Source organism: Bombina bombina, chromosome 2 (genome assembly GCF_027579735.1).
Source record: "Bombina bombina isolate aBomBom1 chromosome 2, aBomBom1.pri, whole genome shotgun sequence".
In the NCBI taxonomy this organism is placed as follows: Eukaryota; Metazoa; Chordata; class Amphibia; order Anura; family Bombinatoridae; genus Bombina; species Bombina bombina.
In genome coordinates this window covers 820958153-820971527 of record NC_069500.1, presented here as the reverse complement: position 1 = coordinate 820971527, position 13375 = coordinate 820958153, and the positions used below count along the sequence as shown (strand labels likewise).

At 38.6% G+C, this 13375-nt stretch overlaps 1 protein-coding gene across 2 annotated transcripts in view; it reads right to left on the bottom strand.

The window, feature by feature from the left end:
- AP3D1 (adaptor related protein complex 3 subunit delta 1) overlaps positions 1-13375 on the bottom strand; it is a 419857-nt gene that overhangs the window by 230662 nt on the left and 175820 nt on the right. For both annotated transcript variants that reach the window (XM_053703077.1, XM_053703078.1), the window contains exon 15: positions 888-1119. In XM_053703077.1, coding sequence (XP_053559052.1) covers positions 888-1119 — 232 coding nt within the window. The remainder of the gene's footprint in view (positions 1-887; positions 1120-13375) is intronic.

Sequence of the window (13375 nt, the reverse complement as noted above, 5' to 3'; positions counted from 1 at the left end):
ATATTTATTCTGCATCCTTTTTCTGTAGTTGAAATAGAGAAAAGTTTCTAAACTAAAAGGACATATTCAAAACTTTTTTACCTCAATATGAAAGAGCGGCATTTTAAATGTGGACCTATAAGCCAACGGGCACTAGTAAGAAGCACTTAAAGGGACACTGTACCCAAAAAATTTCTTTCGTGATTCAGATTGAGCATGAAATTTTAAGCAACTTTCTACTTTACTCCTATTATCAAATTTTCTTCATTCTCTTGGTATCTTTATTTGAAATGCAAGAATGTAAGTTTAGATGCCGGCCCATTTTTGGTGAACAACCTGGGTTGTCCTTGCTGATTGGTGGATAAATTCATCCACCAATAAAAAAGTGCTGTCCAGAATACTGAAATAAAAAAAAAAGCTTAGATGCCTTTTTTCAAATGATAGCAAGAGAACGAAGAAAAATTGATAATAGGAGTAAATTAGAAAATTGCTTAAAATTGCATGCTCTTTCTGAATTACAAAAGAAAAAATTTGGGTACAGTGTCCCTTTAACTGTTGTATTAATGTCAAATGTGAACAGCTTCTACGTGACATTGTATGTGTCTCAACGTATAGTGTGATTCCAGTGGAGCACAAGACAATCTTCTCTGTAATCAAGTAAGGAGTTCCTTCAAATCAGATTTATTAGGGTTATTTAAGGACTTGAGGAACATTGGTGTATAAGATTTGTATTGTATTCACACTATTACTCTTGTATTGTATTAAGTTGGATGCCTATATCAGCCTGATGATTTTCGCATGTTAACTTCTGTAGAAAATACAATATAAAAAAATCTTTATCTCTAAATTAATACCTATATCTATCTATCTATCCATCTATCCACACACACATATACACAGTATATTACCCTCTCCTGGACTTCCAGATCAGCACTCTGCACAAACTGAGGCAACCGGTCAATCATGAGCTGAGTAATCTCTTGTGCTGCAGCTTTATCGCCTTCCTGCTCCTTGCGCTGCAAGATACAGGAGTAGAGTTTCACCACGTTCTGCACGTACACCGCCTGTATGTGCCCCGGTAGTGTGGTGACCTTCGACCTAAGCATGGCTTCCATAGTCTGTTGTGCCTCTGGCAAGTGTCTAGATTGGGGAAGCAGGAAAATGTTAAATAATCTGTATATGGATCTTTTTAGTATTTAATTGCTCGTCAAACCCCCGATTCAAAAACACATTAAAAGGGACAGTAACCTCAAAATTAAACTTAAATGGATTGGACAGATTATTAACTTTTAAACAACTTTCCTATTTAATTCTATTATTATCAAATTGTGCTTAGTTCTTTTGATATCCTTGCTTAAAGAGTAATTCTAGGTAAGCTCACAAGAGTGCACACATCTTTAGCCTTCTGGCAGTAGTGTTTACAACATGGTTTACAGCAATGTTATACATAGTTGCAGTCACTGCTGCCATAGTATTCTAGACATGTGCACGCTCCAGAGCTCCTATGAACCAACATAGATTTACTCATCAACAAAGGATACCAAGAGAAAACACCACATTTTGATAATAGAAGTAATTTGGAATGTTGATTAAAACTGTATACTGTATCTGAATCATGAAAGTAAAATTTTGACTTAACTATCCCTTTAAATGTCCCCCCCCCCCCCCATTGAGCTGCTCTTAATCCTCCAAAATGAACTACAGCTTCTTTTTTTGCTTGCTATACTGATAACCAGGGTTTATATTTGGTAATAAGTTAATTATTTACATTCATGGCACAAATGTAAACAATGCCCTTAAATTAATGGGACCTCAATTAAGTTTGGAGGGGCATATAACCCCACACACCACTTTACCCCTTCCTTTTCTGTTTGAGTTAGTTCACAAAAAGACAAGAAAGGAAAGGAAAATGGTTTGACCAAAAAACAACATATATATATATATATATATATATATATATATATATATATATATATATATATATATATATATATATATATTTAAGATTAAAAAAATAAACAAATAAAGGTGTACTGGCAGACTGTTTGCCAATATCTAAGATGGTAGTGACCAGTGGGAAGGAAAGATTGCTGTTTGGTAAGGGATCAGGGGGTGGAAGGTGTCAGTTGGGAGGGTAATCCCTGCACTACAATAAATATTACCCTTAAAGGCTTACTGGGATTGCGGCATGGAGTAAGCCGCCATATTAGGGGACACCTACGCATTCTCTCTTTTATCGGAGATTCATATTTTACACTTTAACCTCTCCTTAAGCTACCCTATGGAGTGGCAAATCTCAGCAGCGCTGCACAACTTATCGCTCTCCCTGGATATCCATCGGCAAGCTCTTATTGGGGAACTGAGAGCTGCTGTGGACCCGCAAAAGAATGCACCGCTAGCAGGGGAAACAGAGGAAGCTGCCAGTAACTACGAACCAGACTCGCCACACTGGAGAGGAGACGAGCCTCGGGATGTGGAGGAGGTGCGCAAGAGACAGAAAAACGGAGCCCCATGCCTGAGGTGACAGAACAGTCAGGTATCCGTGAGCAGTACAGTGCCCTACAGCCATCCACCATTCACGCAGGGCCTGCGCAGCATAGTGCAGCTCAACTAGAGGTGTGGCAGATAAAGATGAAAGGAATGAGTCGAATTGGTAGTCTAATGTTGACAACCCACACTGCATCAATATTGAGAAGCACAATATTACTGTAAGCCCTCATTCAAATCATGAGGCTCCGTCAAGTGACATACTACCTGGGCTTCACAGGAAAGATGCCATACAAGCTCACACCGGTCTGTTGAAAGGCCCTTTTGATCCGGGAGGCTAGTTCTCCTGTTTATTTGCCCGATATGCATGGCTAAATCGAGGGACCCTAACACAGTCTGACTGTTTATTACACTACAGAGAACTTTACTATGTTGGTCCCTGAACTGTCCAAGATGGTGGTGGCACCATCCAGAGATCCTCAATCCTGTAAGCACTCACCAGGTCCCCAGAAGTGGTGTGAGATAAAGACTACATGCTCAGAGTCCCTCTTAACCTGCCAGCACTAGGGGAAAAATATTGGGTGATGATGCATGATCCTAGTGACACATTTACTTTTTAAGCGCCTGATGACCCTCCTCACCCTTGAGAACTTTGAGACTTTCACATCAAATATGGTTTCTCTATATAGTGTCATTCGTTTACTAGCTCATTGTTTATAATGTGAGTTAAGCGTGACACCAAATGTTGAAGTTTAGGCTGTTATGATTCACTGTTATATCCAAAATGATGGGACTCTCAATGGATATTCACTACCTTGTCTTGGTTTTGATCATTATATTCAAACTCAGGAGCCCAAGTTAGTCCTTTATGCGGCTGACTACATATTTGCATAATGATTAAATAGTCCATGGGTATATATCTTCACAATGGTGACAAAGTTTAGCTAGTTATATACTGCAATAAGGCTTCAACACCCACTTTGCTCTCCAATTCTAATCTATAGTTTATGCTCCTAGCTACTATGTTATTATGTTAGTTAATATATTTTATATACCTTATGCACCCATCCAAACGAGTATCACTATACTGTACCTTTGAGAGGTCCTTACAGTGTGGGGATTTCACTTCAAATGTTATATATTGGAATGTCCATTAATTTATAGCCTTCCTGTACCTGATATACGGATACTACAGTTTACTTATAGCCTGTTTTTCATGACTTATTCTGATTGAAGGTTTTCTCAAGGATGTTTACCATTATTATGTTTGACATTATACACACCATTATGGCCCACAAGTTATGAGTCAAACAAAGACCCAAGAGTGACCGACCTAATCCATTCCAATCATATCTCATATTATACTCCTGCTACTATTCTACATACTATATGTATATACACGCAGCCGTTGGTTACCATGATCATTTTAACTGGCGCTCAATACTAAACTCCTTATTACCTATATCACCAATTACAACGTCCGTCCGCCCCCCCCCCCTCCAAAACTTAAAGCAGTTCTTAATTTTCACACACAAATTTAACAACGGCTCTATTAAGGCAAGCTCCTCTTATTCTAAGTTAATTTGGTGACGTATATTCCACTGGTTATATCATCTAAATCTGAGGAGTGGTGCTAGCATTAATTTAGATCATACACGAACATTTGGAACAAAGTTCCACAAAAAGAAAATGCTTAGATAGCACTCTATGCAGAGACTAGTGTAGAGGTAGAAGTTTATAGAAATTAAAATAACATAATTTATGTAAGAACTTACCTGATAAATTCATTTCTTTCATATTAGCAAGAGTCCATGAGCTAGTGACGTATGGGATATACATTCCTACCAGGAGGGGCAAAGTTTCCCAAACCTCAAAATGCCTATAAATACACCCCTCACCACCCCCACAAATCAGTTTAACGAATAGCCAAGAAGTGGGGTGATAAGAAGGGAGCAAAAGCATCAAAAATAAGGAATTGGAATAATTGTGCTTTATACAAAAAAATCATAACCACCACAAAAAGGGTGGGTCTCATGGACTCTTGCTAATATGAAAGAAATTAAGAAATTAATTTATCAGGTAAGTTCTTACATAAATTATGTTTTCTTTCATGTAATTAGCAAGAGTCCATGAGCTAGTGACGTATGGGATAGCAGATACCCAAGATGTGGAACTTCCACGCAAGAGTCACTAGAGAGGGAGGGATAAAATAAAGACAGCCAATTCCGCTGAAAAAATAATCCACAACCCAAATCAAAAGTTTTAATCTTAATAATGAAAAAAACTGAAATTATAAGCAGAAGAATCAAACTGAAACAGCTGCCTGAAGTACTTTTCTACCAAAAACTGCTTCAGAAGAGAAAACATCAAAATGGTAGAATTTAGTAAAAGTATGCAAAGAAGACCAAGTTGCTGCTTTGCAAATCTGATCAACAGAAGCTTCATTCCTAAAAGCCCAGGAAGTAGAAACTGACCTAGTAGAATGAGCCGTAATCCTTTGAGGCGGGGACTTACCCGACTCCACATAAGCATGATGAATCAAAGACTTTAACCAAGACGCCAAAGAAATGGCAGAAGCTTTCTGACCTTTCCTGGAACCAGAAAAGATAACAAATAGACTAGAAGTCTTTCTAAAATCTTAAGTAGCTTCAACATAATATTTCAAAGCTCTTACTACATCCAAAGAATGTAAAGATCTCTCCAGAGAATTCTTAGGATTAGGACACAATGAAGGGACAACAATTTCTCTACTAATGTTGTTAAAATTCACAACCTTAGGTAAAAATTGAAATGAAGTCCGCAACACCGCCTTATCCTGATGAAAAATCAGAAAAGGAGATTCACAAGAAAGAGCAGATAACTCAGAAACTCTTCTAGCAGAAGAGATGGCCAAAAGAAACAAAACTTTCCAAGAAAGTAATTTAATATCCAGAGAATGCATAGGTTCAAACGGAGGAGCCTGTAAAGCCCTCAGAACCAAATTAAGACTCCAGGGAGGAGAGATTGACTTAATGACAGGTTTGATACAAACCAAAGCCTGTACAAAACAATGAATATCAGGAAGATTAGCAATCTTTCTGTGAAAAAGAACAGAAAGAGCAGAGATTTGTCCTTTCAAGGAACTTGCAGACAAACCTTTATCCAAACCATCCTGAAGAAACTGTAAAATTCTAGGAATTCTAAAAGAATGCCAGGAGAATTTATGAGAAGAACACCAAGAAATGTAAGTCTTCCAGACTCGATAATAAATCTTCCTAGACACAGATTTACGAGCCTGCAACATAGTATTAATTACTGAGTCAGAGAAACCTCTATGACTAAGAATCAAGCGTTCAATTTCCATACCTTCAAATTTAATGATTTGAGATCCTGATGGAAAAATGGGCCTTGAGATAGAAGGTCTGGTCTTAACGGAAGTGTCCAAGGTTGGCAAGTGGCCATCCGAATGAGATCCGCATACCAAAACCTTTGAGGCCATGCTGGAGCCACCAGCAGTACAAACGAACGTTCCATTAGAATTTTGGAAATCCCTTTTGGAAGAAGAACTAGAGGCGGAAAGATATAGGCAGGATGATAATTCCAAGGAAGCGACAACGCGTGCACTGCTTCCGCCTGAGAATCCCTGGATCTGGACAGATACCTGGGAAGTTTCTTGTTTAGATGAGAGGCCATCAGATCTATTTCTGGAAGCCCCCAGATTTGAACAATCTGAAGAAATACCTCTGGGTGAAGAGACCATTCGCCCGGATGTAACGTCTGGCGACTGAGATAATCCGCTTCCCAATTGTCTACATCTGGGATGTGAACCGCAGAAATTAGACAGGAGCTGGATTCCGCCCATACAAGTATCCGAGATACTTCTTTCATAGCTTGAGGACTGTGAGTCCCACCTTGATGATTGACATACGCCACGGTTGTGACATTGTCTGTCTGAAAACAAATAAACGATTCTCTCTTCAGAAGAGGCCAGAACTGAGTTCTAAAATGTTGATTGGTAATCTCGCCTCCTGAGATTCCCAAACCCCCTGCGCTGTCAGAGATCCCCATACAGCTCCCCAACCTGAAAGACTCGCATCTGTTGAGATCACAGTCCAGGTAGGACAAACAAAACAGGCCCCTTGAATTAAACGATGGTGATTCAACCACCAAGTTAGAGAAGATCGAACATTGGGATTTAAGGATATTAATTGTGATATCTTTGTATAATCCCTGCACCACTGGTTCAGCATAGAAAGCTGGAGAGGTCTCATGTGAAAACGAGCAAAAGGGATTGCGTCCGATGCAGCAGTCATGAGACCTAGAATTTCCATGCATAATGCTACCGAAGGGAACAATTGAGACTGACGGTTTCGACAAGCTGAAACCAATTTCAGACGTCTCTTTTCTGTTAGAGACAAAGTCATGAACACTGAATCTATTTGGAAACCCAAAAAGGTTACCTTTGTCTGAGGAATCAAGGAACTCTTTGGTAAATTGATCCTCCAATCATGTCTTTGAAGAAACAACACAAGTTGATTCGTATGAGATTCTGCAGAATGTAAAGACTGAGCAAGTACCAAGATATCGTCCAAATAAGGAAATACCGCAATACCCTGTTCTCTGATTACAGAGAGAAGGGCACCGAGAACCTTCGAAAAGATCCTTGGAGCTGTTGCTAGGCCAAACGGAAGAGCAACAAACTGGTAATGCTTGTCTAGAAAAGAGAATCTCAGAAACTGATAATGATCTGGATGAATTGGAATATGAAGATATACATCCTGTAAGTCTATTGTAGACATATAATGCCCTTGCTGAACAAAAGGCAGAATAGTCCTTATAGTCACCATTTTCAATGTTGGTATCCTTACATAACGATTCAATATTTTTAGATCCAGAACTGGTCTGAAGGAATTCTCCTTCTTTGGTACAATGAATAGATTTGAGTAAAACCCCAGACCCCGTTCCAGAACTGGAACTGGCATAATTACCCCAGCCGACTCTAGGTCTGAAACACATTTCAGAAACGCCTGAGCCTTCACTGGATTTACTGGAATGCGTGAGAGGAAAAATCTTCTCACAGGCGGCCTTACCTTGAAACCTATTCTGTACCCTTGTGAAACAATGTTCTGAATCCAAAGATTGTGAATCGAATTGATCCAAACATCTTTGAAAAATCGTAACCTGCCCCCTACCAGCTGTGCTGGAATGAGGGCCGCACCTTCATGCGGATTTGGGAGCTGGTTTGACTTTCTAAAAGGCTTGGATTTATTCCAGACTGGAGAAGGTTTCCAAACGGAGACCGTTCCTTTAGGGGAAGGGTCAGGCTTCTGCTCCTTATTCTGACGAAAGGAACGAAAACGATTAGCAGCCCTATATTTACCTTTAGATTTTTTGTCCTGAGGCAAAAAGGCTCCCTTCCCCCCAGCAACAGTTGAGATTATTGAATCTAACTGAGAACCAAATAATTTATTACCTTGGAAAGAGAGAGAAAGCAAAGTTGACTTAGAAGTCATATCTGCATTGCAAGATTTAAGCCATAAAGCTCTTCTAGCTAAAATAGCTAAAGACATATACCTGACATCAATTCTAATGATATCAAAAATGGCATCACAAATAAAGTTATTAGCATGTTGAAGAAGTTTAACAATGCTATAAGCATTATGGTCTGATACTTGTTGCGCTAAAGCCTCCAACCAGAAAGTGGAAGCTGCAGCAACATCAGCCAAAGAAATAGCAGGTCTAAGAAGATTACCTGAACATAAATAAGCTCTCCTTAGGAAGGATTCAAGCTTCCTATCTAAAGGATCCTTAAAGGAAGTACTATCTGCCGTAGGAATAGTAGTACGTTTAGCAAGAGTAGAGATAGCCCCATCAACTTTGGGGATTTTGTCCCAAAACTCTAATCTATCAGAAGGCACAGGGTACAATTTCTTAAACCTTGGAGAAGGAGTAAATGAAGTACCCAGACTATTCCATTCCCTAGAAATCACTTCTGAAATAGCATCAGGGACTGGAAAAACTTCTGGAATAACTACATGAGGTTTAAAAACTGAATTTAAGCGCTTAGCAGATTTAGTATCAAGAGGACTAGACTCCTCCATATCTAATGCAATCAACACTTATTTAAGTAAAGAACGAATAAACTCCATCTTAAACAAATATGAAGATTTATCAGTATCGATATCTGAGGCAGAATCTTCTGAACCAGATAGATCCTCATCAGAAACAGATAAGTCAGAATGATGGCGGTCACTTAAAAATTCATCCGAAAAGAGAAGTTTTAAAAGACCTTTTACGTTTACTGGAAGGAGGAATAACAGACAGAGCCTTCCTAATGGAATTAGAAACAAATTCTTTTACATTAACAGGGACATCCTGAACATTAGATGTAGAAGGAACAACAACAGGTAAAGGATTATTACTAATGGAGACATTATCTGCATTGGAAAGTTTATCATGGCAACTAACACAAACTACAGCCGGAAGAACAGTTACCAAAAGTTTACAACAAATGCACTTAACTTTGGTAGAACCAGCATCAGGCAGCGTCTTTCCAGTAGTAGATTCTGATCCAGGGTCAGGTTGTGACATCTTGCAATATGTAATAGAAAAAAGAACATATAAAGCAAAATTATCAAATTCCTTAAATGACAGTTTCAGGAATGGGAAAAATGCAAAATAAACAAGCCTCTAGCAACCAGAAGCAACAAAAAAATGAGACTTAAATAATGTGAGAAAAAAAGTGGAACAAGAATGACGCCCACATTTTTGGTGCCAAGTACAACGCCCATATTTTTTGGCGCCAAGTATGACGCTACATCCTCTGACGCCGAAAACGACGCCCACATTTTTTGGCGCAAAAAAACGTCTGAATACACATGCGTCAAAAAAGGACGTAACTACAGACAAAAGTTTGTGCCAAGAATGACGCAATAAATTGAAGCATTTTCAGCCCCCGCGAGCCTAACAGCCCGCAGGGAAAAAAAAGTCAATTGAAAATTTTCAAGGTAAGAAAAAAATATTTATTCATATGCATTATCCCAAATAATGAAACTGACAGTCTGAATGAAGGAATACTGATTATCCTGAATCATGGCAAATATAAGTTTAAACTAAAGTGCCCAACCATAGCTTAGAGTGTCATAAAAAATAAGACTTACTTACCCCAAGACACTCATCTACATATAGTAGATAGCCAAACCAGTACTGAAACGAGAATCCGTAGAGGTAATGGTATATAAGAGTAGATCGTCGATCTGAAAAGGGAGGTAGGAGAAGAAATCTCTACGACCGATAACAGAGAACCTATGAAATAGATCCCCTAGAGGAAGACCATTGTATTCAAATAGGCAATACTCTTCACATCCCTCTGACATTCACTGCACTCTGAGAGGAAAACCGGGCTTGAGCCTGCTGCGAAGCGCATATCAACGTAGAATCTAGCACAAACCTACTTCACCACCTCCATGAGAGGTTTGTAAAACTGAATTGTGGGTGTGGTGAGGGGTGTATTTATAGGCATTTTGAGGTTTGGGAAACTTTGCCCCTCCTGGTAGGAATGTATATCCCATACGTCACTAGCTCATGGACTCTTGCTAATTACATGAAAGAAAACAAAATTTATGCTTACCTGATAAATTCATTTCTCCTGTAGTGTGGTCAGTCCACGGGTCATCATTACTTCTGGGATATTATCTCCTCCCCTACAGGAAGTGCAAGAGGATTCACCCAGCAGAGCTGCTATATAGCTCCTCCCCTCTACGTCACCTCCAGTCATTCGACCAAAGGACCAACGAGAAAGGAGAAGCCCAAGGGTGTAGTGGTGACTGGAGTATAATCCTGCCATAAAAAAAAGGGCGGGCCGTGGACTGACCACACTACAGGAGAAATTAATTTATCAGGTAAGCATAAATTTTGTTTTCTCCTGTTAAGTGTGGTCAGTCCACGGGTCATCATTACTTCTGGGATACCAATACCAAAGCAAAAGTACACGGATGACGGGAGGGACAGGCAGGCTCTTTATACGGAAGGAACCACTGCCTGAAGAACCTTTCTCCCAAAAACAGCCTCCGAAGAAGCAAAAGTGTCAAATTTGTAAAATTTGGAAAAAGTATGAAGAGAAGACCAAGTTGCAGCCTTGCAAATCTGTTCAACAGAAGCCTCATTCTTAAAGGCCCAAGTGGAAGCCACAGCTCTAGTAGAATGAGCTGTAATTCTTTCAGGAGGCTGCTGTCCAGCAGTCTCATAGGCTAATCGTATTATGCTACGAAGCCAAAAAGAGAGAGAGGTAGCCGAAGCTTTTTGACCTCTCTTCTGACCAGAATAAACGACAAACAGGGAAGACGTTTGACGAAAATCCTTAGTTGCCTGTAGATAAAATTTCAGGGCACGGACTACATCTAGATTGTGTAGCAGACGTTCCTTCTTCGAGGAAGGATTAGGACACAAAGATGGAACAACAATCTCCTGATTGATATTCCTGTTAGTGACCACCTTAGGTAGGAACCCAGGTTTAGTACGCAGAACTACCTTGTCTGAATGAAAAATCAGATAAGGAGAATCACAATGTAAGGCAGATAACTCAGAAACTCTTCGAGCCGAGGAAATAGCCATTAAAAACAGAACTTTCCAAGATAACAACTTGATATCAATGGAATTAAGGGGTTCAAACGGAACACCCTGTAAAACATTAAGAACTAAGTTCAAACTCCATGGCGGAGCAACAGTTTTAAACACAGGCTTGATCCTAGCTAAAGCCTGACAAAAAGCTTGAACGTCCGGAACTTCTGACAGACGTTTGTGTAAAAGAATGGACAGAGCTGAAATCTGTCCCTTTAAAGAACTAGCAGATAACCCCTTTTCTAAACCTTCAAGTAAGTATAGGGAGGATGATAGAGTGGCGCACAAGGCTAAGTTCATAAATCTAATATGTAATGGAAAAAGGCCAATATCCTTACCAAAAAATTAAATATATATATATACAATATAACAACTGCTGATAAAACACTAAATGGACGTAATGTCAGTCAGATTATTTATTAATCAATTCACAAGCTCTAAATAAAACAAATAAGTAGAATCACAAGCTCTAAATGAAACAAATAAGTTGATTAAATATACATATGATAAATATTAATACTCAATAGATCAATGGGGGCAGTAAAAATAATAAGTATTGGATCTAAAATAATCTATAGGATGTGGCCACATCGTCTAAAATCTAATCATAAATACTAAAAACCAAACAATTAATGAAGCATTTGATCATAGATATACAATGAACAGTAAAAAACGTACTTGGAGGATGTTAATACTCTAAAGAAACAACCGCTAAATATAAGACAAGAAATCTCACAGATGTGATGAATATATATAAAGTTCTATTTCTGCTTATACTTTAATATTAAAAGATAGAAATCCGGTAAAATGGTTTGTGAAATTAAAGTCTCACTTTTTGTGCGCAAGAAAACAAATTATGGCAAACACAAAAGTCACTAGAAACAAATGTGATAGTTGGTAGCTCATATATCATAGAATCTTAGAAATGTAAGTCTCTTCCAAGTGCTTATAAGTGAAATGCTGACCGGTCAGACAAATGTTCACTCCAAAAACGGTAAAGTGGGGTTGAAATTGTATTCCACGTACCTGACAGACTTGCGGCTAAGAGTGGCTCCGAAGTTGCTTCCAGGCTCACAGTGGAGTGAGCAGCGAAGAGCACTACACGCTGAGCTTGTTTCCTGCTCCCAAGCGTGACTCCAGCGTCTTCACTGTCTGCGTGCGTGCTGTGTCACCTGATGGTTAGAGTCCAATGGGGTTTCTCCAAAAGCGGTCCAGTTTCGAATGTCACTTTCAACATACAAAGTGAAAATTTTCCAGTGTGGTGTCCAAACGTTTAGTAAGCCTCTTCTACGCGTTTCGGCACGTTATGCCTTTATCAAGATGACTTACTGGATGCCTAGTACTTGTTTTTATAGGGTTATTCCGGATGCCATTTTTTGTATTAACTGTTTAGTGGCTTTATCAATAAACTTTATTCAATGCACATTGTCCATTATTTATCTAAAGATCTATGATCATGACAATCTCTTATTTCTTAGGATACAACACCTATACAAATAGATAAAATAACCTCAAAAAAATATATGTTATTTATAATTTTAAGATGGTTCATAGTCGAAGTAAGAATAAAATATTGGAATAAATAGTATCAATAGATTAGTCTAATACCTAGTATAAATAAATAAATAAATCACTAACTCGAATATAGTTTGTCTTAAAATCTTACAAAAAGTCCAAAGAAATGGATGAAACTAATGCATGAAATTGGCCATAAAACCGTATACAAAAACTTAAAAATACATGTAGGCAAAATATTTAATTAAAGGGATTGAGATCAAGTTCAGCATTCAATCCACCAGGGGTCAGGGTGGCAAAATTAAAAATAAGCTCAGCTTCTGTCCTTAAAAGTTGTTTTAATATATTTCCTCCTCTATGTTGTTTTACTTTTTTTACACCCCAATACAACAGGCCATCAGTCTTCTGGCCATGACACTCTTTAAAATGTTTAGAAAGGAGGTGGTCTTCATATCCCCACTCTATATTAAGGAGGTGCTGTCTTATTCTGTCCCTTACAGGTCTGCTTGTTTGTCCAAAATATTGTTTTTTGCACGGACACTGTATCATATAAACCACATTTTTATCACAGCATCTAATAGTGTCTCTAATTTTGATTTTACAATCTGAATTACTGGCCTCTATTTGTTTGCACTTGTTACTGAAACTACAGACTTTACACTGATGGCATGGAAAGAAGCCTTCCAATTTATTACCTTGTATATCTGAATCTTGTTTTTTCTTTTTCTTAAACTCACTGGGGGCTAGGATGGATTTGATTGTTTTGGCTTTCCTATAGACAATCTTGGGTTTGTTC